The following is a 27,613-nucleotide window of genomic DNA, read 5'->3' on the forward strand; positions in this document are numbered from 1 at the left end:
TCATTACCCACTTAGTCCCCTTCATTTGGGCGGGTTAACACGAGAAGAATAATCCGCACTACAAGACAAGATTTCATTTTACAGCTGCAGTAACCAAGTACATAAAAGCTTGAATCTGTCCCAATAGCGCCTGAAATATTTTTCCCACAGTGTCAGAGACAAAAATAATGAAATCTTGCAAATGTACAGCTAATAGGACCCCGGCGGACACTAACTCCAAAAATGCATGGTCTGTAAGACATTAAAGGCTTGATTTTAGTTTCTGCACTGTTCCTCTTAATAACAATGTCTAATTAAAACATCTGTAAAATACTGATAGTTTTAATTTTACATAAAATTTCCAAAACAACTGTTACCCAGTGTAATAGGTATCTGCAATGAATAGGTTATTAATGGAAATATTATTTTAAATTAAAATCAGGCTCTAAATTTAAATTAGTCACCTCTGGCTAATGAAGAGGAGGAGGGGTCGCCCGTGAGGGAACAACACAGCAGACAATCCAGGGAGCAGCCTCAGTCGAGGCAGAGTCACCCACCACTTGGGACAGTCCATTTGCTGCTTCCGGCTTGTACCCCACTTGGCACAGCTGAAGGGTCCCAAGCCTACAGCCCAATGTCCCCTTTCAGACGTTCTTCTGTGGTCTAAAAAAACTCCATTCGAGGAGGGGAGGGACAGAGGGTGACCTAAGGGAGTCATCCCCCCACCTGCCCCGCCCATCCGGTGGCTATGTCAAAAGGAGCAGTTGAAAGATCCCAGCTCCCACCTCTCTTTGGGCCTCATCGTCATTAAAACAAAAGGGAGGGGCAAGACTTTTTCCCTCTAATCAATGCATGGTGAAAGCCGGTGCGAGTGTGTCTGTCTACACAGGCATGGAGGAGGGGAGGGGTCCATTCACGGTGGACAGATGGCCGGGCAGCAGAGACGGTGTCTCACAGCAGGTGCTGCAGGATGTGGTCCACGGCGTGAGGGAAGCTCTCACAGGTCAGGTAGGGCGGCGGGCTGATCTTCTCTTCATCCGCAGCTCGGTACTTCCCTGCAAGGCAAAGGAAGCTGGTGAACCAAGGCACCTGCAGGAAGACCAAGCAACCACCCCGGGAGCACAGGGGCTACACAGCCCTGCCCGTGCCTGACACAGACTCTGACGCTCAAGGCAGCTCCAGGGAAACAACGCCCTTGGCCCTGGGACCTGCGACAGTGACGGCCTGCACCCCTGAGTGAGGTTCCCTCCGGGTCCAAACAGCCTGAGCATGCAATCCGGGCCTGCATGCTTCACTAACCACACTAGATTCTGTTTCTCAAAGTCACTGGTTTCAGCCTCTCTGGATGAACTGTGACAGGCTGGTCACCACCAAGAAGGCAGGGTCAGCGGAAACCAGCCTGGAGGCATGCGCAAGGCTATTGATGCTTCCTTGTAAAACATCAGTTAGCGTGCCAGGGAAAGAAAGGAAAGAAAAAAAAAAAGGTACGTTTCTTGGAAAAATACACAAGAGCAAAACTCGTCTCAGAGAAGGAGCCTACAGCCTGGGAGACAGCTCCGTGAGCATTACAGGAAACTGAGGAAATGAGTTCAGTCTCCTCCACTATCTGACTTCTCAAGGCCGAGTTTCCATTCCTGAGAGATGCCTGTGCTCCGTCCTCATGAGCTCTCACTTCAGAACGGCACTGCACCGAGGCCAGGGCTGGGCGCTGCCTTTTCGTTCCATCCAGGACAGCGCCTAGATTGCCCAGTGCAGCTGTGTTAAGCTCACGAGCAGTTCTCATGCCCACTTCTCTTAGCTCGAAAGAGTTCTACTCCTCACACAGCATCCATGGGGTGAGAGAAAGGCGGGACCAGCCGACCCCAGCACTAACAGGCCCAAGGAAGCAGCAGCCCTGGCCAGAGTTGGTTAATGTAGAGCTGAGACTGTTCACTGGAGTCCCTGGATGGATCAGGAGGAACTTGTGAAATTCCTTGCTTTCCCGTAGGTATATTTAAGGGTCTGATTCTGGTATGGGAAACAGTTCCTAAACAGAACTGACACAAAAAGGTGGTTATGTTTATAAAATATATATATATATATTAAAAAAGAAGTTACTAAAAAAAAGAAGTTTTAAGTTTTATAAATAGATCATCAACTTACAGTTGGCACAAAAAAAAAAGGTTGCTTTTACAGAGCACTGTAACTCACTGGCTGGAACCACACAGAGGCTAACAATGGCGGACAGAGATAGAGGCTCATCTCCACCTCGGGGGCATGACCCTCCGAAAGCTGGTCTTCCTAGTGTCACAAGCACAGACCCACCCATACTGCTGAGAGCTCAAGTCTACTTATTTATTGTGTGTGTGGGGGGGGGGGGGGGGGGGCAGAAAGAGAAAGTGCTTCTGAGCATTTCTTACATGGTATTTCTTACATGTTAGTCAAGTGTGGTAGATAAATTCTCTTTAACAAATAAAAATGGCCTGGCCATTTCTGCAAAAACTTCTAAACTTTCACTTTTTTGTTGTTGGGTGAAGCGATACTACAGCGGTAGGGCATTTGCCTTGCGCACAGCTGGCCCGGCCGAGCCGGGTTTGATTCCTCCACCTCTCTCGGAGAGCCCGGCAAGCTACTGAGAGTATCTTGCCCGCACGGCAGAGCCTGGAAAGCTACCCGTGACGTATTCAATATGCAAACACAGTAACAACAAGTCTCATGATGGAGACGTTACTGGGCCCGCTCGAGCAAATTGACGAACAATAGGAGGACAGTGCTACAGTGCCGTGCTGCAGTTGTTATGAAGATGTCGTGATTTTACAGTGATTGAGTTTGAGGCACTTTATGTCCCAGCACCAGCCCCCACTGCCCACCATGTAAAGACAAGCCTGTGAGCAGTGAGGATGCTCCTGCTGTCCAGGACACACGTACCGGTCTTTACTAGGATGCCCAGCATGCCGATGCTCTGGGCCCCGCCAACGTCGTCCCTGCAGTCCTGGACAGAGAGAAGCCAGTGAGCTCAGGGCCTGTGACCCGGCCAGAAAAGCCCCAGAGACCTGACACAAAGTTGCGCCGGGAGGAACTTGGTTGACAGGACAGGGGAAAGTGTTAACATGGGCAGGCGGCAGAGCATGAAGAAGGGAGTGTCGGAGGAAGGCCGGCCATGTGGCGCAGCAAGAACTCAAGCAATTGAGCAGGGACACTTCCTCCTAAGACCACAGGACGCCATTCTAGGAAGACAAAGTTTAAGCCCACTGTGAAACGACTCAATAAAATAAAAATAATGTAATTTTAAAAAATCATTTTAAAAAAGAATCTCATAGGGGCGGGAAGGCAGAACAGCGAGGAGGGAGCTTGCCTTCTAAGTGCCTGACTTGGATTCGATCCTCAGCATCCCCTGTGGTCCCCTGAGCACCTGGGCATAGAGTCAGGATAACCCCTGTCATCGCCAGGTGTGACCCCCCAACAAAAAAACTGCCCCCTCAACCCACCGCCAAAAAGAAAACTAAAACCAACAAACCAAAAGCCTCCTATACCCATGGCAGCTTTTTTTTTTACTTTTTGGGTCACACCCAGTGTTGCTTAGGGGTTACTCCTGGCTCTGCACTCAGGAATTACTCCTGGCGGTGCTGAGGTAACATAAGGGATGCCGGAGATTGAACTCAGGTCAGCTGCGTGCAAGGTAAACGCCCTAACCCGTGCTATTGCTCTGGCCCCGCCTGTGGCAGCTTTTGCGGTGAATGATTCAACTGTGGACTGCAAAGGAGCTGAAACCGGAGTTGTCTGTCCTGCAGCTCAGTCACTCTCCAGCTGCCTGTACCTGACAGATGAGACCGAACCACCTCAGCCTCTTCAGATGCACCGTGTGTCTAATGTTCCTCTCACACTTGGGAAAAAACACGTCGATTAGATTTGGGGTTTGCTTCTTGGCAGGGGCACTCCCAGCACGGTGCTCAGGGCTCACTCCTGGTTCTGAGTGAGGCAGAGCTCAGGGGACCATATGTGGTGCCGAGGGGGCAAATCTGGATTGGATGCGGGCAAGGACAGTGCCCCACTGGCTGCCGTCCACGGTACCCCTGCCGTGCACAGGGTGGAAGCAATCCATATGCTCTGCTGTCTGTGGCTGACTGGGAAGTTCTTCCACAAGACACACATGAAGGGAGAAAAAAAAAATATTGAGAGGATTCTTTCGGAACGAGCTGTTCCCCGCATGAAGAATACTCAAAAAAAAAATTACAAACTTTGGAGCAGCTGGCTCCAAGCACAGCATCAAGCATGTCTTTAACTGACTTGCCTGGATGGGTCTGCTGAACTGTGTATGGTGCCTCGCGCTGCGAAGAAGGTCAAAACCAATCAGAATTCCCACACGCCTACTGGCTGGCCTGCTCTGCAGGGAGCTCCTGTGTGCGCTTACCCTGCACCCTTGAGCTCAGGACCTGCCCGGGTTCTCCTACTCACGTCTCCTATCATGACAGCCTCCTCGGGCGCAAAGCCGGTGCCCCGCAGCGCTTCCAGGAAGAACGTCTTCTCTGGTTTCCCCACCACGGTGGCCTGGGTGTCGGTGGCATACTCTAAGGCCGTGACAAAGGGTCCAGGCCCCAGGGCCAAGCCATCTTTCCGTTTGTAGTACCTGGCCTTGTGGATGGCGATCAGCGGCGCCCCGTCCAGGAGTAAGCTAGAGAGACAGAGAACACGGGATCGGGTGCGAGCCAGGCGCTCACTCGCGACTGCCGGAGAACGTCGGCCTTGCAGAGCAGTTTCATTCACATTCACAGAAACAAACAGTTTCTTATTAACTTTTAATGACTTGCTGTCTTCTAATGAATTCACTAGAACTGCTGGGAATTACACTCAGATACGCTAAAGAAAGGTGATAGATTATTAAATTTGGGATTGCTTCAACCTTTTACCTTTAGTGGTTTCAGACACTTTACCCAAATCACCGGGGGAAAAGGAATTAAGAGAAGTAAAGCTAAATAAGACACTCAAGGGAAGAAGCTTAACTTAATGAGACAAGTTGTTTCAACCTTCCCTAATGGTAAGCAGGAGGCTCTTAGCCATTCACAACCGCGCACTACTACTGTTTCGGAGGCAGACTCTGCTACCTGCCGAAATACCTGATTCCCTGTGTCCTAGACTCCATACTAGAGGCGTCTTTCTAATTCAAAAATTACACAGAACATTTTACAAACAGTTTTTTTTTTTTTTTTTTTTTGCCAGTACTCAGCTTTCGATGACTTCTGATGTCACTTCTCAGATCAGGCCATCACACCCTCCGCCCCACAAGAAAATACCAACAAGCTTTGAGGAACAGACCTGACCGTGAAGAGCCTCTCCCTTTCTTCCTGATATTGGGCAAATATTCTCCTGCCCAAAGGAATGGAAGTGTTTCACCCAGTCCACTACCATTCAAACTACATGCAGCTAAAGCTCTTCATTAGGAATTCAGGCCAAACATACGACCACATTAAAAAAAAAAAAAACACCCAAAAACCCCAACAAAACCCAAAACCACACCGCCACCATATCACGCCCATGCCCCCACACTCCCCCAACACCTACCATCCACCCCAGCAGCTGTCGTGGGTCACAGGGTAGAAACACAGATCTACTGTCACCCAGCAGGACACGGGGGCATGGCACAGTCCTGCAACTGCTCTCTCTTATCCAATGTTACACTGACCTCACCCGCTGAACTCACTTTAAGTCACTGACTTCGTTAAAAATATTTAGTATGTTCACCGAGGAAGAAATCATCCCGTCTTACCCTTCACAATTCCGAGTAATTAAGCACTCGGCTAGGAAACTGTTAAGTTACTCTTGTCAGTGGGCGGGGGATTGCCTTCCTGAGGGAGATGCAGAATTCAGACAGTTGTGATTAAATATTTTATTAAGTGAAAAACCAGTCCTGGATGATTACAGGGCCTGGCTGTTAGTTACTACAAATTGCTCACAGAACAGGGCAGAGCCTTCACATTCATTCGCTAATATTCATACCAACTTCTTCCTTAAAGCTGATCCTGAAATCCAACTGCTAAGAGCCCCGATGAAGCCACTAGAGTGGCCTTGAGGAACCACAGCGAGAGCAATGAGATAATAACGGATGATTTATCTATCGCCCCTCCTGTCACCCAGCCCCCAAGCCCATTTATTTGCTGCTCTACCACGGAACTGGAATTCTTTATGCAACAGACCTCAAAATTGCTTTCCACTTATACAGCTAAACTAAAAACTCATTTGATTTGCTTTGTTAATATTTTATTATATATTAACTGAGGAAAAGACTTATCGGCTTGACTGATGTGTATACTTAATTCCCAAGCAGTACTTCAGTGCGTTCCCTGGAAGGGCTGAAACCGGGGGTGTCTCTACGTGTCTCTAAGTGGGGACGGGGCGCTGCGAGGCTGGGGGAGCAAGCGTTGCGCAGGGAAGTGGTTTCTGCTCCCAGAGCTCTTCTCTCCCCCGCTCAGCTGGACGGAGCCTCTGAAGAGCCAAGGATGGGTGGAAAGGCAAAACATCTTCTAGGACACAGATGAAAATACCTTTTATAGTTAAACATGTAAAACTTATTTAAAAAAACATCCCAGCACGCAAGTGTTTTTATATTTATTGAAAGAAAAAATAAAAAAGACAATGTTGTTCTCATTACTAGAAATAAAGTATCAGCTTGAATCTGAGAACTTCCAGGGAACATCTTAATCACAGGCCTACTGAGGCTGTGCAAGGAGCAGGGGAGATGAGAGCAGGAAGGAGGCGCAGCGTAAAGACCTGCAGCTCTTGATGCCATGGAGTCTCCCCGCTGGGGGATTGGGGCCACTGTACAAAACTTTTAGGCAGAGTGCTACGAAAAACACCAAAGGTCTCAAGACCTCCAAGAGTCGCACAGAGGCAGTACAGTGATAAGGAGGAGGCCGTGCACATGGTCAGCTGCCCCCAGAGCTGCCAGGAGTGACCCCTGAGCACTGCGAGGTGTGATCCCGAGCCCTCTTTCCCTTGCAAAAATAAATCTTAAGGAAGGTGCCGTTTTATTATGAATCATTCAGAAATGTTGGCTAAAATCAATCACATCGTCCAGGAGTGTTGCAATTCATGACTTCTGAGAAACCACTCTAGCATTCCTCCAAATACTGTACTGCCTTTCTTTTTTAAAATATATTTTTTTCACTTTTGAACTTTCATGTTTATTAAAAAATTGGTTCTTCCTTTAATTCTTTTCTTTTTCTTATTTTTAATTGAATAACTGTGAGCTCCAGTTACAAAAGGTTCTGTCTGAGTTTCAGTCATACAATGATCAAATACCCATTCTTCCACCAGTTTACATTTTCCATCACCAATGTCCACAGTATCCCCTCCGCCCCCTGCATCTATGGCAGACAATTTCCCTCTTACTCTCTCTCTACTTATGGGTATTATGGTTTGCAATACAGATACTGAGAGGCCATCATGTTTGGTCCTTTATGTACTGCCTTTCTAAACAGATTTCCTGTTTCTGCAAGTGCTCAGCTTTCACCACTTCTGCTGGGGATGGTGCACGGAAATGCAATTACCCGGCAGTGGAATGTCCAGACACGGCTTGTATGCTGAACACCACACTGCTCAGTGTTCCTCTTGCCACCCCACGACCACCCCCAACCAAAGCATGTCCCCCAATACCCCATCTCAACAAACTCACCCAGTTGCTAAAGCCCCACTTAACTTCTCTCACTCTCCCATATCCCAACTCATTAGCTTAGTTGGAGACTTCCAATTCCAAAATAAAAGCAAAAAGCATATCCCCAAATGGTCTCACGGAGTTCTGAAATGCTTCCCAACCCGGTCCCCCGAGCTTTCTGCTCCTGCCCTAGGACAGAGTTAGGAAGTACACAGATGGGGCTTGGGCCCTTCCCTGTTTGTGGCCCTTTAGTAACTTCTTGGTGGAAAGGGCGTGAAAGACAAGGCTGTCCTTCTACTTTGCTAAGTCAAATCACCTGTACTATCTACAAGAGTCACTCCTCAATGCCTAAGAAAAGGCTGCCCCAGTTCCTGCTTCAGCCACGTAAGTGGTGTTTCTGTGTTCCCGTCTCCTGAAACAGGCACATCTGCTCATCCACACCGCAACCCTCTGCTCCTTGGTCAGGTCTCAGCTTAAAGGTTAGCCCATCACAGGACCCTGCCTACCTCCCTACTTAAAAAGGACTACTGGCCCAAACAGCCGCGGCCACCTGCACCGCAAGCTCGAGATCAAGCTTCAAGCCCTGACAACGCATGACCTCCAGCTCTGCCAAAAGGGACCCCTGAACATCAAACCAGAGTAGCCCCTGAGCACCATTGGATGTGACCCGCCTGCCTCCTCCAAATCCAAATTAAAAAGTAAAGCAAATGAGTCAGAAGATGGCTCGGTGATAAAATTCATCCTTGGCAAGGGTGAGGCTCAGGGTTTGATTCCTAGCACAGAAAAAAGAAAAAAAAAAAAGGAAAAAACAATCAAAATTAATGCCTCTGTCCGGCATTCCATCTCCAGGCTACTTCTTCCTTTCTCATCACTTCACATAGTCTGTGACCCCTGCTGGACTGGGTCTGGCCGTCTTTCTCATGACACAGAATCCAATCTCCCCTCTGCCATCAGCTCTCCTCACTAGCATGCCGTACTTCCAAGCCTCCCCCCAACACTTCTTTCAATGTTGGCTAAACAAACCACGGACCAAATCTTCAGATACTCTGGCTGCCCTGTGTAATGTGGGGAGGGACGCCTGAGCGCTGAGCTGGGCTGCACCCCGGCCCCCAGCACTAGTGGGTGTGGTTCAACAATAGCAGTCAGGACACAGTCTTACCAAAATATCACTTATATCCCTATAAAGGTAAAGGTAAAGGCCCTCCCGTTGATCGTTGATTTGCTCGAGCGGGCCCAGTAACGTCTCCATTGGAGACTTTGTTGTTACTGTGTTTGGCATATCGAATACTCTCGGTAGCTTGCCGGGCTCTCCGAGAGTGGCGGAGGAATCGAACTCGGGTCGGCTATGTTGGCCGCTTGTAAGGCGAACACCCTACCCGCTGTGCTATCGCTCCAGCCCTATGTGCTAGCAAATAAGCTGTTAAACACGAAATTTAACAAACTGTCAGTCATAACATCAAACAACATAAAGCTGAATTCATGTAGGAAGATGTTGATGAATTCATACACTGAAAACTATAGAACACGGTCGAGAAGATGTAATAAATAAGATTCAAAGAAATCTAAAGAAATAGAGATCTTTACCTTCATAGGCCTAAAGACTAAATAACAATACTGTCCAGATGAAAACTACCTAAATCCAGAGATTTATCAGAGCATCAAATTCCAGTTAGCTTCTTTTGTGGGAAGTGACAAGATGGACTTCAAAATTCATATGGAAGCATAAAAGAAGCAGAATAGGAAAGATAACCATGAAGATAGTAAAGTTGAAGGTTCGCACTAAAGTTACAAAGACCATAAAGTGTATTGTAATTGTGGAACAGCACATAAGTAGATAAAGAATCCAGAAACAACGATAGACAGTCACATAATTTAAGGCAAAGTCACCACTGCTGGGGGCAGAGGGAGCTTCACAGGCTTGTGCAAACCTGTACGCAGGAAGCCTGGGTCTGACCATTAGCACCAACTGCATGATCTACCACAGTGACCCCCAAGCACCACTTCTGAGTGGTTTGGCCTTAAAACAAAACAAAAAAATCACCACCGTTATTCTGTGAGAGAAAGAAATGGATCTTTGAATAACTGTTGCTGAAATAACTAGATATCTGTGTAGGGGGAAAAAAAAAGGACTATATCTCATATAGTTCACACACAAGATCAAAATAGACCCTAGACCTATTATAGGCCAAACAATAAAGCTTTGCTAGATAACACAGGTGAATATCCTCAAGATTATGAAGTGGACAGAGATTTCTTAAGGGAATGAAAGAAAACAAACTGAACTCCATGAAAATCAAGAACTTCAAGTTCTCACTCTTAAGAGAGTAAAGGGGGCAAACCTCAGATGGGAATATGGTATCAGTAACGCCTATACCCAACCATAAACTCAAATATATTTAGCACATAACACACTGTCTCCAATTAATCAGAAAAACACAACCCAATCAGAAAAGGTAAAGGAACTGGAGAGACATATCACAAAGTCATCCAAGGACTAATAAGCATATGAATCAGTTTCTAGACATTATTCACCAGAGACATATGAATTGAACTCAGTATGATAACAATGTTCACACATATACGAATGGCAACAATTATCCCTAGCAAGAGAAATGTGAGAAGACGAAGCAATTGAAACATCCATAGCTAGTGGGAGAATATGACCTCGCACAATCACTTTGGAAAATTATTTAGCAATATTTACTAAAGCAGAACAAGCACTTATCCTGTTACCTGGTAATTTCACAGGCAGCCGTGGACCCAGGAGAAATGAATATGTATGTCCCCCCAAAGACAGGAATAATATTCACAGCAGTTTTATACAGATACAGCCAAAACTGGCAATAACCCAAAGGCCCATTAACAGGAAAAATAAATATATGGTAAGATATTCATACCACAGACTGGAACAACAACAAAAATTTTTAAAAGAAACAAAACAAAAACAAAATATTGTTGCATGCAACAACTTGGACAAAACTCAAAACTGGATCAGAAATGTTCCGATATTATGATTTCATTCATGGGAAGATCTAGAACTGGCAACAGTAGTAAAGTCAAAGCAGTCTTAAGAAAGGGAAATGCAGACTGGGAAGACAGAGGTAATTTTACCGGATTCTGAAAATGACCTTGATGGGAATAGGGGTAAAGAAAGTATAAGTATGTATAAAATGTTACTGAGTTGCCTACTAATAATTTGTATGTATATCTTATTGTGCATGTTACACAACTTTTTCTAAAAAGCAGCAACACACACACACACACACACAAAAGGGGAAGAGGTTGGAGAGCTAGTAAAGTGGGTAGGGCACCTACAATACATGTGGCTGACCTAGGTTCCATACCAGTACCCCAGACGGTCCAAGCCATTCTAGGAGTGATCCCTGAGCACAGATCCATGACTAAGCCCTGAGCCGGTGTGTTCCCCCCCAAAATTAAGTAATAAAAGTACTTATATTACTAAATCATCCAAAACTTTATTCTGTTCTTATTGTTTTAAACCATTTCTCATGTCCAAAGTGTTTTATTTTTATAGCCTGTACTTAAAAGGCTACATAGCAGTCAGCCCTTTCAAAATGGAGAGAAGCTTCGACTATATCTAGCAGAGTTCAACTCTGATGCTGTTCCGGAATGTCTCATGCTCAGGACGCTGATACTGATCAAGGATTCAGGAATTACCATGCAGATGAGCAATAACATAAGCCGTTTGACGGTTACTGGTCCCCCTTTCCCCATTCCTTTTCTCTTCTTTCTTTTCTAAGGAATATAGTGAAGTAATCTTGCCAAAGCAAAACAATATCCAGCAGAACCATTTTGGGTGAAAAGAGTTTCTGGCTAACCCCTTCCTACCATCCCCAGCAAAAAAAGAACAAAACCAAACAGACAAATTTCTGCATATCTACAATATTTTTAGAGATTTTTTGAACCTTGTAACAATTAAGGAAGTCACAAAACAAACTTCAAAATATTAATTTTAAGGAATCTACAACTTCTGCATTTAAATCTGTAAGTTGTAATGTCACTCAACTTCAAATACAAGGACATTTTTGTACATTTCTTCTAGATGGTAGCTATAAAACTGGGGCTCTCCCAAATTTATTTAGGCAGGGGATATAAAAAATGTCTTGATAATTTGCATTTCTCATCTGGTTGCCAGGCATATGAGTGTCCACTACATTACTCTTTGGGGCTTTTAGTAGTAGGTGAAAGAAAAAAAAATACACCAATATTTGGTTGTTGTTCTTAAGATCTGCACCTCTTATTCCAAACGCAAACTGTGAGTTCCAAATGCAGAGGCACAACACACTTGGTGGCCAAGAGCGGAGTCCCCAGGCGTCCCCAGCAGAGGACCAAAGAGACAGGGCACCACAGACTTACGGTCAAAATGGCCCGTTTAATGCAGAGTTGTTAGCATATTTATAGAACATTGAAAGGAGCTCATGATAAAGCCTGAAACACTTAAGGTTAATATCCAAACACAAATCATTATCTATTCCTTATAACTGGAGCGATAGCACAGCGGTAGGGCGTTTGCCTTGCATGCAGCGAACATGGCCAACCTGAGTTCGATTCCTCCGCCCCTCTCGGAGAGCCCGGCAAACTACCGAGAGTATCTCGCCCGCACGGCAGAGCCTGGCAAGCTCTCCATGACGTATCCAATATGCCAGACACAGTAACAACAAAGTCTCCAATGGAGACGTTACTGGGCCCGCTCGAGCAAATCGATGATCAACGGGAGGGCCTTTATAACTGATTCAAATTCTTCCCCGAATCAATTCTTTAAAGTTCAATGTTTTCAGTCTCATCCAACTCGAGACACTATTTGTACTACCCATCTGGGGGCCCCTTACTCCAAGCAGAGTAACTAAGAGGCAGTAAAATGTGAAGGGTCGATGGATCTGCCAAAGGGCAACATGACCTGGGAGCTGAGACTCAAGGCAGCTATGCAATGGGGCTTCAGATCCAGTGTTGATTCTCATTATCAACATGAATAGTAATTTACCTCCACAGTAGTTCATCTGAGATATCTATATTTACCACTTATAAGTCCAACAGCTGTAGTCACTGGTTGGAAGGCACAGTCTCTGTGGAGACATCAATATGCAAAGAAGGGCAAGACCTAAAATCCTTTTGTTAACTCTCCACCCAGCTGTTAAGTGCATTTGTGAAATTAGAGTTGACCTACAAGATCACCATAATGCTTTAAAATGTAGTGTTTGAAAAAATCAATATGGTTAGGGAAGTGTACTAATTAGACAGCATCCGAGCAATTACAAAGTCAGTATTATGTCAAGATACATTTTTATTACCCTGAGTCTAGCAATGTCTAAGACAGAGTCCTCGCAACTTCCTATTAAATATGTCCTTTCCAAATTACTAGCTAAAATCAATCGATCTCTTCTTGAATTCCTCAGTAAAAGACATGAATAAAAAAGGTAGGAGGGGTAAACACAGAACGAGGACATATTAGTAGAATCTCTATTTCAAATAAACACACTGATTCTAGAACAGTAGAAAAACCTTCCGAAAGGAGTGAGACAGCTCCTCCAGGGAGCTAATAGAAGTAAAGCAGGTGAAGGGGAATGAACATTAACACCACATACCCTGAGTTCATCGTCACGTTATCTGGCACAGCCAAAGACATCTCAGCGATAACTACAGTAAATGGACACTGGGCACTGGCAGTGTTTTTTTACTATTAAACAGAAACTTATCCCCCACAGGAGCTGATGACCCAACTCTAACGTGTTCACAGGGAAAAGAGGGCCAGTCAGACTAATAGCACCTAATGTGCTAGGATGTGTGAGGCTGTAAGGAGTTTTATTCTATTACTGTTTGTTTTGGGACCCAGGAATGTGTCAGGAATCCAGCCCGAAGTCGGCTATATCTGGCAATGCTCAGGGCTGACTCCTGGTTCTGCATTCAGGGATCACTCCTGGCGGTGGTCAGAGGACCGTATGGGATGCCAGGGATCAAACCTGGGTCAGCTGCATGCAAGGCAAATGTCTTACTTGCTGTACTATCACTCTGGCCCCTCTATTATAAATAATATAATAATAAATATATTGTTAATATATCAATGTTATTTTAACAATTATTATATATATATTTTTGGTTTGGCGACCAAACCTGGCAGTGTTTAGAGGCCCCCTGAGCTCTGTCTCTTTAACATTTCCTATAAATATACTAATTCTAGGATACATGAATTCTATAATTCTTAGTGGCCAGTAACAACAGACCCTGAGAATTTGCCTATAGAACTGAGTCTGCTAAGGAGGGGACAAGGACAAGCAGGGATGTAAAATCAGTGGCAGGGTTGGGGGCCGCTGACACTCTGGTGGGGGGGACGATATAGTCCTGAAACACTAATGCTGTTGTCTGTCATGGTGTCTAAATAAAACACCAAATTCTACAACAAACATAAGAGAAAATTATTTTTGTAGACCTTCATACTAGTTTGGCAAGCTACTGAGAGTATTTCGCCCACAGGGCAAAGCCTGGCAAGCTACCCATGACGTATTCGATATGCCAAACACAGTAACAACCAAGTCTCACAATCGAGACGTTACTGGGCCCACTCGAGCAAATCGATGAACAATGGGAGGACAGTGACAGTGACTTCATACTGGTAAGAAAAGGGGGTTTATACAGCTATTCTTGCAGTTAAACGCCAAAATTTATCAATTCATTTATTTGGAGGGTGTGGTACCACACTCAACTAGGTTTCAAATTTATTCCTGGCTCGGTGCTCAGGGATCACTCTTGGAAGGATTCGCGGGGACTCTTCCAAGAGGTGCCAGGGATCCAGCCTGGGATGGCCTCACATAAGGCAAGTGCCTTTCCTGCTGTACTATTGCTCTAGCCCCTCCATTAATTTTTTAAAAGTTAACTTAATGTATCATCTACGCATTATTTTTAAAGGACTTGTCATAAATTCAAAACCTAATGATACGGTGAATTGGTTTGACAAGAAGTAAAAGGCAAAATGAAAAATCAACAAAATGAACAATCCTGGGGGCGGGGGAGAAAGATCACAATCTTACTCAACGGCAGATTTCCAGTCAAACTTTAATTTAATTATGTTAGAAGGTACTGTCAATCACTATGCTTGTTTTGGGGGTGGGGGTATGAGATGGGGGCAGTTTGCAGCAAAGATGAAGTAGAATACACAACCCAAGATTTGTAATATTTTTACGTTAGTCGTGTTTCTTTGAATTTCTCCCAACAGTCATCTGAATATCTCCTCTGAATACTCCAGGCTGGGCCTGCTCTCTCTTGCTAGGGCTGGAGCCCTTCTCACATTCTCTTTCTTTGCTTTATGTGGCACCACACAGCCCCAGTCCCTCTGCTTAGCCCCTAACTTCCCTTATCTATCAAGGCCTGGTGACACTTCCAGATTCTGGTCTTCTTCCTCCCACTGTCACTTCCCCAGATCAGACCACAGTATCACTCACAGAATAATTTCTTTGGAAATGTGGTCAAATGTGAAAGCTTTCTGGCTATTTATTTTTTGTTGGGGGCGGGGGGGTTGCAGGGATTAAACCTAGGCCTCACATATGCAAGGCCCATAAAAGTATATCCCTGGCCCAAATGTGTCACCTTTCCCCACTGTCTGGATTCTCACTAGAAGACACATTGTCTTTACTGTTTTGGATTTCCTTCAGAGATTAACAATAAAACTGGTAGTGTTATTGCTTTCTTTTGTTTTATGGGGTCACACCCAGCAATGTTCAGTGGTTGCTCCTGGCTTTGCACTCAGGAAATCACTCATGGCAGACTCAGGGGACCCTATGGGATGCTGAGGATTAAACCTAGGTCAGCTCTGTGCAAGGCACGTGCCCTACCCACTATATTATCTCTCCAGTCCCAAACTGGTAGCTTTAATCTGAGAAATGGTATTCAGAATTGAGGTTACCATGGGTGGAAGGATGGGTGGAAGCAAGGGACATTCTGGTGGAGGATGGGGTGTTGGAACTTTATATGCATGAGAGCCTATCATTAACAGTTGTATAAATAGTGGTACCTGAAATTTTTTTTAAATGTTTTTTTAAATAAGAATTAAAAAGTATGTGTTACTTATTTATTTGGAGAGATGGGGTTTTGGGAAACACCTGGCGATACTCAGGGATCACTCCTGGCTCTGCACTCAGGAATCACTCCTGGTGGTGCTTGCGGAACCAGACAAGGTGCCAGAGACTAAACCTAAGATAGGTATTTACCTTACCTGCTTTACTATCGCTCCAGTCCCATTATTTTTATTTTCTACAGAGCCAAATAGGCGGCCCAAGAACATAAAAAATCATCTAAGCAAACAAATAAAACCCCGAAACACCAAGTAGCATTAAAAATTCCATTTTGGGAGATTGTTGGAACACTGTATGACTGAACCAATCATGAACAACTTTGTAACTGTGTATCTCTTGGTGCTTCAATTAAAAAAAAATTACATGTTTTTAAAGGAATTTATTTTCTATAATATTGATTCTCTGAACCAGAAAAAAACCAATGACCTTTAACAAATCACTTTAAACTGATTTTTTAAATGCTAGATAGCAATAAATATTATTTGATAATGAGCTGATGTGGCCTTGAAGATGCCCATTCTCACGTGTAATCTCAGTGGCCAGCAATAAAACATGCATAGCTTTACAGAACAAAGACTCCAGAAAGGAAAGAGAGAATATGATCCCATGAAAAATTAGTACTTACCGGAATGCTTGATTCAGAATCTGGTAATGAAAATGTTCAGGTGCCAATCCTACAACCACAGCATTAGGATCATTTGTTTGTAGCCCTGGGAACATTTTTTTTTAAAAAAAGATAAGAAAAAGAAAAAGGTTCAAAATATGTAATTTAAGCAATGTCCTATTTTTAAACATAGCATGTTATTTTATTTAAATTTTTTGTCTTTTGGTGTTTGACCCACACCTGGAGATGCCCAAGGGTTACTCCTGGCTCTGCACTCAGGAATCTCTCCTTGAGGTGCTTAGGGAACCATATGGGATGCCAGGATCGAACCTGGGATGGCTGCATGCCAGGCTAGCGCCCTACCCACTGTGCTTACTGCTCTGACCTCTAAAAAAAGCAGTTTAATTACCAAGTACCAATTTTTTTTGTAGACAAAATATGAAGTTTGAGAAACATCCTGCTCAGTGTACTCTGAAAGTAGTCTGTGACCCCTGAAAGAAAAAAAAAGTTCTCTAGCATTTTTGCATTTAGCATTTAGTTCTTTTGCATATTCTTTGGGTCTGGTTTTATAGCTAGCAACTCAGCAAAGGGAAAATTTGAGTTGAAATTTGTACCCTTGATGGTCTCAAACAAGTAACAATTTCTAGCTTCAAAAAGCTTTCCTGATTACAATCAACAAGAACAGGCTCAAGTTCCCAATGAACTAACAGATCAATAGCAACTGATGAGAGAGTGAAAATCTCAAAGGCCAGGGAAATTAGACTCTAATCGACAGGGGAGTTTGACACCTTGAAGATACATATGGAAAGCACCGGAGTCTACATTTTTCTACACAATGCTTAATCTATTTCTGGTTTCACAAACATTATTCTACAAATTCAGGCATGTTTTAAGACCTTGGTACTTGACAGGACACATCGGACACATCGGACAACTAAACCATGCTTATTCTGAGTTATTCTGAGTCTGACTAAAGGCTCTGTGTATTGTCCTCACGCTGATTTCTATTTGCCTTCCTTATCGACTGCTTTTAATCATGTTCCTTATCAATGCCACCAAAACGTGAGGGGGAAGGAATAGAGAAAACAGATAACCCAGATTTCTAATTTCCTCTGTGAGTGGGCCAAGAGTATTAAATCTTGAAGAAAGTGAAATTGCTGTACAGCACAAGTGCTAGAGTATTTTCAACTATAAGAAAAGAGAAAAGCTTGCCCTTTTGCTCTAACACAGTTGGAAGTAGAGGGGGCCATGCTCAGTGAAATAAGTCAAAAGAAGCAAGGCCAAAATCAGCTATCAACACACTCAACAGGACCATCCATGGTGAAGGAATGTAGGTTGTAGCTTGGCAAGGGGCACAGGGTGGTGACACAGTACCCCTAACACATAAATGTCTTCATTCATAAACCATTATCACTTCAGTGTTTTTTAAAAAGAGAAGAAAACAGTCTGGAATATGGACCTCAGGAGTTTTCAATGACCTGACTCCATTGGTCATTGAAAGACAAGAAAAACAAAAATGAATCAATGGGAATATATCAAATTAAAAGGGTCTTACATGGTAAAAGAAACTCAGGCTGAAATAAAAAACCGCCCTACTAAACAGAAGAAAATACTTATACACCATGCACTGGAAAAAGCCCTAATACCAAGATATGAAAAGCACTTCCAAAGTTCAACACAGCAAAACCCCAATAACCCCACAAAAAAATGGGGATACGAGGGCCAGGGAGATGGCACAAAGGGTCCAGGCCTTTACATGAAGCTGATTCCAGTTCAAGCCCTGGTATGACATGGTCCCCCTCAGCACCACTAAGCAGTGACCCCTGAGCACAGGGCTGGGAGCAACCCGTGAGCAACACCAGGTGAAGTCATAACCACTCACCCCACTCAGGGGCAGAAATAGGGACAGGAGATGAAAAGACGCCTCCCTGAATGGACAGCAGGCACGTGAAATGTTTTCATCGTCATTTATAAGGGAAGTGCAAATCAAAATGACACTGAGGTATGTGTTATCTCACCCCAGTGAGGGGGCCAGTACAGAAGACCCCCCGCCCCTACACCCCCACCCTCCACCCCCAGGCGCCTGCATGCCAGTGGGAATGTTGCCTGGCTCAGGCGCTACAAAAAAAGTCACAGAGACTTTCTCCAAAATATAAGAGCAGAATTTCCATATTACCTGGCGAGTCCACTTCTTGGCATCTACCCCCAAACACAAAACACTGATTCAAACAGAAGTAATATATATACATGCCTATGTTCAGAGCCGTGCGTAGTTCTATAGTCAGAATACGGCCCACAACAGATGAAGGGATAATAGAACGGTGGGATACAAAGCAGGATACAAGGCAGCTGTAAGAAAAGATGGAGCCCTACAGCTTGCCGCGACCTGGATGCAACCAGAGGGCATCACATTAGGCTAAACAAGTCAAAGGGCAAAGAGCAAGTGCTAGACAACCTCATTCCTTTGCGGTATACACAAGGGAACAGATGGTATGGAGTGAGGGCAGACCCCCTTTTATTACACAACTGAGACCACCCAGCAGGGCTGGGGAGGGGAACAGAGAGGCAGACTACAAGTTAACAGAAGGATTGGTGGGGGCCTGGGTGAGGTGAAGTAACTGTACATCCAAATCATAAATACCAAACACTGTTGTAAACATGATCCCTTAGCTGTTATAATAATAATAATAATAATAATAATAATAATATTGTCATTGATAATAATAAAATACTTTTAAATGAAGGTAAACAAATTTATGCTTGTGGGATGATTATTCTAGAAGATGAAAGTTGTGAATATAAGCGCAGTCTGGGTCCTGGTATTGTTATGTTCTTTGATTTAGTTCTGGTATAGTCACTTTGGAAATTCATTAGACTGTATAATTTGTGCTCTTGTCCATACATTTAATGAAATTTCTATAAGAATTGAAAAATCAAATTCATATGTATAGCATGTATACATAATAAAACACAGCTGAAACCTTAACAAAAAATCTCTCTCAAAGTACCTTTCATATAGTCTTACCTTTGCAATCATTAAAATACTTCATATATTTAAAAGACAATTTAAAAAAATGGAAAGCAAGTTAGTCCCTGCAAACTGAAAACAAACAGAAACAAATGAACCCTTTATTAAGTTGGTGACATAAGCACTCAGAAAAAAAAAGATAAGACTTCTCAAGGTCATGATTCATAAGACTGCAGAACTAATTTTAAGGGTTCCAAGCAGTATCAAAGTCAAGCAGATATAAGTAAACCAATGAGAGGAGTACTTCTCCGACAGTGAGAGGAAGCACTGGGACACACACAAACACAAGCCTGGGTTACAATCAATCATACTTCTCTGCCAATGGAGCGCAGTCAAACAGGATTGAAAAGTACCAACCAAGATTCAACAAGCTGCTCTCAATCAATCGTGGGACCAAAAAGGAAAAACACTTAAGACAACATCCCGCTTTAATGATCATTTATAAGCAAACAAAAAACAAACAAACAAAACAGTTTCTGAATCTTTCCAAATCTCTACCTTTGAAGTCGGGCAGCGCTCGTTCATCAACCAGCAGCATGGGCCGGACCTGCTTCTGCTCCACTAAATTTCTGGCTGCAGTCAGAGAAGTGAATATTTCATCCTCAGAGATATCAAAATTCAGCCGCTTCAACCTTTCCAGCAGGTCTTGCTTGCTCTCTTTGGTTGTGTTGGTCACAAACCTGACCATCACAGAGGCACTGCGTAACCTGGAAGGGTCAAATCCAGACGTTAACAGGCAGCCTTGACATTCTGGCTCCACCAAACTTCCCAATCTGAGAGCAGGAATAAAAGACGAAGTCACCAAGCAAATGTTTTAATAACCAGCAGGTTGGCTTGGTCTGTTTTTGTCTTTTTGGGTAATCAATCCAGAGGTGGTTATAAATTATTTGCACGTGAGGAGCTGCTGTCTCCAAAGTCTGCAGAGTCCACTTGTAAAGCAGCGTTTTCCTCCTTGGGCCTTTCTTATACTCTCAGTGATTTTACTGCAGGGCTTCAATAGAGTACAAAACAAAACAAAATTCGGAGTAGCTCGTCACAGGATCTGAGAGGGGAAAGTTTTCTTAGGGATGAACTATTAGTAAAACCACCACTTTTATTTTGTTTCTTGGTTTTGGGGCTATACCCCCGTGGTGTTGAGGGTATTACTGCCTCTCTGCTCAGGGATCACTCCTGACTGTACTGGGAAACCATTTGGGGTACTAGGAATTAAACAGAGTCGGCCTTGTGCAAGCCAAACTCTCTACCCACTGTAAGATCTCCAGCCCTCACTCTCATTTAAAGATGAGGAAACAGAGGCCAAGAGGAGTCAGTGACTTGCTTATTAGGTTTATCAGTTGGGGAGCACTGAGCTGAGACAAGATTCCCATCTTTCTTCTGGTTTATGGTTTGATTTTCTGTAGTGATGTAACAGCAGATAGCTCAGGGTATTATTTTTCCTTCTTCTCGGCCAATTAGAGAATGGCTTAGTCCTGGCTCTGAGATTAGGGATCACTTCTGGAGGCGCTCAGGGAACCATACGTGGTGCTGGGAATCAAACCCAGCTCAGCTGCATGCAAGACATGCACCTTACCCACTGTACTCTTTTCAGCACCCCAAACAAACACTTTGTTTTGTTATATGTTGGTGCTACACCCATCAGTGCTTAGGGCTTACTCCTGGCTCCGCATTCAGGGATCACTGCTGGGGCTCAGGAGACTATATGGGGTGCATGGGATTGAACCTAGGTCTGCTGTGTGCAAGGCAAGCACCCTATCTGCTGCACTATCTCATGGTCCCCCAAATCGCATTATTTTAATATAAAATATTCCCTTCAAGATGCAAGCCAAATGTAGACTATAGATCAATCACAATGGCCACTCAATGGCCGCTTGTACAACACCCAAAAGGAAAGAGAGAACAAAAGGGATTGCCCTGCCTCAGAGGCGGGGTGGGGTGGGGGGATGGGTTGGGGGTGGTGGGAGGGATACTGGAATCATTGGTAGTGGAGAATGGGCACTGGTAGCGGGATGGGTACTCGATCATTGTGTGACTGAAACACAAGCACAAAAGTCTGTGAGTCTGTAACTGTACCCCACGGTGATTCACTAATAAAAAATAAATAAAATAAAATAAAAAGCATTCCCTTCAACCTTCCTTTTTTCCTAGTCACTAATTGTTTCTATACAAATAACTATCATTTCATCAGTCATTATTCACCAGACATAAATAGATTTTTCTTTTCATTCAAAGTAGAAAGCTTATCTTTATGGCGGTAAAAGCCCCTGTTCGATAGGGGTATGGACACACTTTTCCTAGAAAGCCTAACTAAGGGGGAGGGCAAGAACATCCAAGTCTGCAGCCATGGCCCCTGACTTTAAATATATTGCCTACCTACAAAATGAACATCATGACTTTTAACCAGATTGATCCCTTGCAATGACTCCTACCGGATACACGATTCTCTTTATGTTTATTGATTCCCCACAAGGAAAGTGAACTCCTTGAGAGTGTGATATCTGGGTCAATCTTTTGCCCTAAAACACCTCTCCATTCCACTAACTATAATTTCTGAAAAGCAGTAGTGCTTTTAAAGCTGGGAAATGATAGATACTACAGGGTAATACTGATTTTGGAAATTGCCTCAAATCATTTCAGGAGGAAGATGCTTGATTATCAGCTACTAGTTCTCTGGTAAGTTTTCACTTTTTCAAGACCAACACCCATTTTCTATTCACCTAAACAAGCTTTTACTACATACTCTTAGTCTCTGTCTAGATTTGCATTTAGTGCTGTGGTGATACGATACTGACATTAAGTCTCTGATATCCAAAAGCATGAAGTTCAGTTGATGAAATAATTCTAAAATTCCAATCCCCTTCATTAAATTTCAGTGCTAGCTCTGAGGTGAGAAGGGAGCGGGCAGAACTACGTCTCTGTGGATGTATGTGTTTCACTTTGCAATTCCAGGATTCAACTGTGATTATTTCCAGGGCCATCTGTTCTGCAATTTTTAAAATTCTACATTTTATAACCTTGAATTATCAATCTCAAAATGTCGTGAGACACACACACGTACTGAAAGACGAAGTTAAAGGTCAATCCCAGTAAAAGGCTGGAGAACGTTTGGAGGATATTACAATGCATACATCTTCCCGCTACCCCCAAAGCCATTGGTGAGCTGGTGAAATGCCATCTTCAGGCCATCTATTTAGCTAATGATCTGCGCTGGCAGAACGGCCCTTACAAGCGTTATCTGTCAGCTGAACCTGGAGGAGAGCTTGCCTTTTAAGAGCTTCCTGTGCGCCTGGCACAGCTGCATCTTCAATGTGAAGTGTGCCATTGAGATCCACCAAAACAGCTTTGAGTGCACGGCGCGCTGCCATCCTTCATTTCCTGGGAGAGAGCAAATGAAATTAAAATGACAGTTTAGAAAACAATGGACAATTAAAAAGTGGTAAGTCTTCAAAATTGCCACTCAGATCCAGAAGACACTGCTCATTGTCCAACACTGATTTTCTTTTACAAACAAAAACAAAAAACCACAACAAAAAACTTTTGTAATCCAAAATTTGATTTGTAAAATTTTTGCCACATTTAGTTTCAATTATCTGTTTTGAACTAAAACCATAGGAAGACGGAAAGTTATTAAAAAAGATGTTGGGGTCAGAGTAACAGAACAGCAGGTAGGGCACTTGCCTTGTGCACGGCTGACCCAGGTTCAATCCTTTGCACCAGTAGGGTCCCCCAAATCTGCCAGGAGCGATCCCTGAGCACTGCTGGGTGTGCCCCCCCCAAAAAAAATACAAGCGGGACGGTGAGGGGGTAAGGAGATGTTAACCATTTACTTTCCAGTTTGACATCCCCTTTGTCCCACCAAAAGAGCATACTCTTTGGTGGAAAAATTTATTCACTTATTTTATTTTTTAAACAGAAGAATAATCTACTCTGAGGAACAGATGAACAGAAGCACTGATTCATCTTTGATTAAAGCCTAATTCTGTTCTCTATTTAGGAAAGGAGGCAAGATGAAGCCTCAGTCACGGTACTGGAATACTCATAGAACCACTGACACTTGATACCCCTCCTCCCCATAAGACCTTAATTTTTCTCTTCATTGGCCTACCTCCCTGCTGGGTCCAATTCCCTGACCCATAAGAATATCCTACAACCTTCATTGTTATGTCTTTAGGTATTCTCCAGTGGGTGTCTTCCTTTCAGGAAGCAGAGACTCCTGATCTCCCTTCTACCAATTCTCCAAGTCAGTCATCTTTGTACCCAAAAGATATACAACTTAAGAAATTAATAAACCCAAAGTGAGCCCCAAAACTGAAGACAAAAATAAGATAGCCCTAAAAAAAATGTCAATTACATGGTGTTCCATTTTCTCCTATTCACAGGAGGTGAGGAAAAAAAAACACTTTATATCATGCATAATTATTTTTTTCCAGGAAAAAAACAATTGTATATGTTTAAGGCAAAACTGTGAAGGTTTTAGATAGGATAGAATCATCTTGATTTTATGACATAAGAAACGGCATGGACTAGGGAATGTAGCTCGGTGGTACAGGGTTTGTCTTGCATGTGTGAGGCTCTAGGTTCAATTCCCAGCACTGCACCCAAATTTAAAAATGTAGCTTGAGGGACAGGTACATACATACCGGCTGGATGTAGGCAAGAGGCCCAGGTTTGACCCCTAGCACTGCAAGGTCCCCAGACCACCTCCAGGAGGAAAGTCTGGAAACTACTGGATATGGCACAAAAATAGAAAAAAATGTAGAAATGCCCCTTCATGTGGCAGGAGAGATAGTACAATTAGGTGCTTGCCTTGCACCTAGTCAATCTGGGTTCAATCCCTGGCACCCCATAGGGTCCCCTGGGCACTAACAGCAGTGGTGCCTGAGCAGAGTCAGTAGCATTGTCAGGTCTGCTCACCCCCTCCCTCCAAAGAAAAAGAAGTATCTTCAGCAGGATAAGAAGGCAGATACAGCTATATTTTGAGAAGAAAAAAATTCAACCATGTTTTTTAAGTACTAGAAAGACTTTAAGAAAGACTTAAAAGGGCCCCGGCAGCCGAAGACCTCCAGGACCAGCCACCACCATGCTGAGACCACTCTCCGCACACCTGAAGGTACCGGCAGAGGGACAATGCCACGTGGGTTCCGGGGCCAACATCTCCAAGCCTACTCAGATTGGGGCTGAGCATCCTCCACCCAGATCCTCCAAATTCCAGTAGGCAGGGGTCACACCCACCAACTGGCCCCCTGGCGCCGTGTAATCCCATCAGCGGCCAAGACTCAGAGACTATAAAAACCAGCTCCCGGAACCGCGCGGCCGCGAATGTGACATCTTATTATGACATCTCATTCCTACTTTGGACAAACTGGCAGGCTACCGAATGTAGCCTGTCCACATGGCAGAGTCTGGCAAACTCCCCGTGGCGTACCCAATATGCCAAATACCAGTAACAATCATGGGTCTCATTCTCCTAAAGAGCCTTGAATATAATCTCAGGGCTAGGATGAAGGAGACGTTACTGGGGCCTGCTCGAGGCAATCGACGAATAACAAGATGATTTGTGATTTTTGTGACTGAGAAAGATAATTAAAAATACAGAGACTGCAAGACATATTTCTAACACCAAGATGAGAAACTTAGGAAACATAAACTATGAATATTAAGACTACAAACAACTCAGTAGAAAAGACCAATAAACAAATGAGGATATGTTCAAAACTTACTGGTAATTAAGGAGAGGTATATTTAAAGCTGAATGAGATTTCAGCATCAACCAAGAGAATGGAAAAACCTTAAAGTGAAAACTTACAAAATTTTTTCAAGATATATATACTATATTGATATATACCTATACTCTACATACTGATATATACCTACATACTGATAGTAACAAAAGCAATCACTTTCAACCAGCTTGGAATTCACCACACTCTGAGAACAAGCAAGTCTATTCATCTCTATCCTTGAGAGATACGCACATCTGTACCATCAGAGAGGAACAGAAATGTCCACAGCGGAGAAGGCACTGGCCTTGCACCTGGCCAGGACAGGTTGGGTCCCCGCCACCACACATCTGGCCCCTGGGCCTCGCCAGGTATCATCAAGGCACCGAAGACCGCCCCGCGCACCCTCCTGGGTGGCCAGGGGCCTGCAGGTGGACACTGCCATCTGCCTCACCCGAATTCCAGGACCTGGCAAACGCCAGGCTGACTCGCGAGGAAGAAAGGCCAGGACCATAGGTTCTGGTGGCCCTCAAGGTGCCCCAGAGCAAAGAGGGGACGCGAGCGTCCCGGGGGGTATCGGAACGCAGGGCCGGGCGCCCGCTTTGCGCCTGCGCGGGAGCGGCTGGCGGGGGGCGTTCCTGCCGGAAGAGGCGGTACCATCCTCGCGGAGAGCACGCGGATTGGCCTGTGTCCCCCGAGGAGGTGTGGCCTCGCGGGCAGCCCGTGTGTTTCCCCTCTCCGCCCCCCCACCCAACACGCTCACAAAGAAAAGCGGCTTCGGGACAAGCATGCCCTTGGTCCTCTAGGCGAGGCTCCTCACCCGCGCTCCGCACGCAGTCCTCAAGCAAAGACTCCCGCCTAGCAGGGAAAGCAAGGTTGGCCGCGCCGTCCGACCTCCAGGACAGCCTCCCGACGGGCGCCGGAAGCTGGGGTGGAGAGGCCGGAAGTCCCGCCCCTCCGGATCCGTTTCCGCCCCATCCGTCCCGGCTTCCCTCCTGTGCTGGGACAACCTTGACCTGGACCAAGTCGTGCTCTTCAGTCACCAGAGGAGCACGTGGACCGAGATCCGCGCCTTTAAGGGTGTGTCCTGCTGGACCTAAGAACCATAACTCTCTTCTTTTGAGCAATCTCCGTTTCCCAAGCCCTAGGACCAGTTTGAGCCTCGTATTATTAATTTACTTGGCAGTACACAACCTGTCATTTCTTTCCAGCCCCTTCTGGAGGAGTAGTTCCTAAGTCCTTCTGATGGTATTTCTGACATAGCACCGTTTCTTAAGTCATTTCCTGTTTTGCTCTTTGAATAGCATTGGCATGCAATGCTCTTAGCAACTAGATGGGATGTCAAGGTCCCTATTTTTCCGCATCCGTTACCCCAAACAATAGGCTGTCAAACTTTTACATCCCTTTTTCATTTCGGAGAGCTACCGCAGGCCTTCCCTATGGGCCCCAAGGGGCAGCATCTTGGAATGTGTATAAACCTTCTCTTCCTCTCACGTTTGTTTCCCCTTTATCCAAAAAAAATTACAAAAGATTCTGCGCATGCTTTGGATATGACTAAATGAAACACCTCCATGTTATAGTTTACACATAAAGAACCTGTGGACATGCTTAGGCAAAGGTCTCAGTCTCAACAAGGTGATGTTATGGAGACTGAAATCAGCAAGAAAGTGGCTTGCTGTGAACACACCAATCCAAGAAGCAAAGACTATGTGAGCAAAGTCCAAGATCTGAGTACATTCATCATACGTGAGGTGCTGGAAGGAGCATGAACTAAAAGATCTCATAGATTCAGTGGTGGTTCTTAGTAAAAGTTTCAAATAATCTTTGCTAGTTACCTCTTGCCCAGTACAGTAGGTCTAACTGAACTGCCTTTGCAACACAAGGAATTGCTTAGTTACCAACACTTGATCAATTAAGTCTGCTAGAAATCAACTTTTACTTAACTGAGAACCCTATACCTGAGTCTTTTTTTAAAAATTTCCTTTGTTAAAGATTAATTGGTTCTCTCTGTGCATATAGATTTACCTTTAAAAACTTAAGGTCAAGCAGAAGGTGGGTGGGGGCAAGCAGAGAAATCTGAGCATGGTCTCCAGGCCTAAGTCCTAAATCGGCTTTGAATAACTTCTGTCATTAAATTCTTACTAAATTTTGAGTTAGGTTCACAAAGGTGCTTGTCCAAAAACCCCTTGAACTGGACTGTTCACCAGAAGGGCATCTAACATTTCTTTTGCTCCGTGTTGCAATTATAGGGGCTCTCATTATCTGCTATTCTAGGGAACTTTTACCTCTCCTCCCCACTGGGTCAGAGGTTAGTCTTGTCTTTTTCATTAATACTAGAGTTGTATGAGTGGCCTCTTTTGTTGTTTTCTCTGAGTGAAGGTGGTGTCAGGTCATATCTGTGCTCAGAGATCACTCTTGGCAGTGTTTGGGGGATCATCTGCAGTGCTGGGGATTGAGCCATGGTCAGATATGTGCAAGACAACTCTCTGGCCTCAAGAAGTGAAACTTTGTTTCATTTGGGGCCACACTCATGGATAATCAGGGGACAATACATGGTACCCAGGATGGAAAATG

The 27,613-nt window shown here is 44.4% G+C and overlaps 1 protein-coding gene across 1 annotated transcript; it reads right to left on the reverse strand.

Moving 5' to 3' along the window:
• Window positions 1-25,990, reverse strand: HDHD2 (haloacid dehalogenase like hydrolase domain containing 2). The gene is made up of 7 exons (XM_056138124.1): window positions 25,860-25,990; window positions 22,584-22,694; window positions 19,821-20,029; window positions 16,316-16,400; window positions 4,414-4,630; window positions 2,887-2,950; window positions 1-1,034 (listed from the first exon to the last, which is right to left on the reverse strand). The coding sequence occupies exons 2-7, from the start codon at window positions 22,682-22,684 to the stop codon at window positions 931-933; spliced, it is 780 nt and encodes a 259-aa protein (XP_055994099.1). The 5' UTR covers window positions 22,685-22,694; window positions 25,860-25,990; the 3' UTR covers window positions 1-930.
• Window positions 25,991-27,613: the final 1,623 nt, after the last annotated feature.

This window comes from Sorex fumeus, unplaced genomic scaffold, assembly GCF_029834395.1.
Source record: "Sorex fumeus unplaced genomic scaffold, SorFum_2.1 ptg000128l, whole genome shotgun sequence".
NCBI lineage: Eukaryota > Metazoa > Chordata > Mammalia > Eulipotyphla > Soricidae > Sorex > Sorex fumeus.

Coding starts and splice junctions, on each gene's coding strand:
- HDHD2 (XM_056138124.1), bottom strand. CDS start 22,684: ATGGCAGCGCGCCGTGCACTCAAAGCTGTTTTGGTGGATCTCAATGGC. Junction 16,401..19,820: donor AGCGCTGCCCGACTTCAAAG/GTAGAGATTTGG, acceptor AAATGTTCCCAG/GGCTACAAACAAATGATCCT. Junction 4,631..16,315: donor ATTCTGAATCAAGCATTCCG/GTAAGTACTAAT, acceptor CTGTCTCTCTAG/CTTACTCCTGGACGGGGCGC.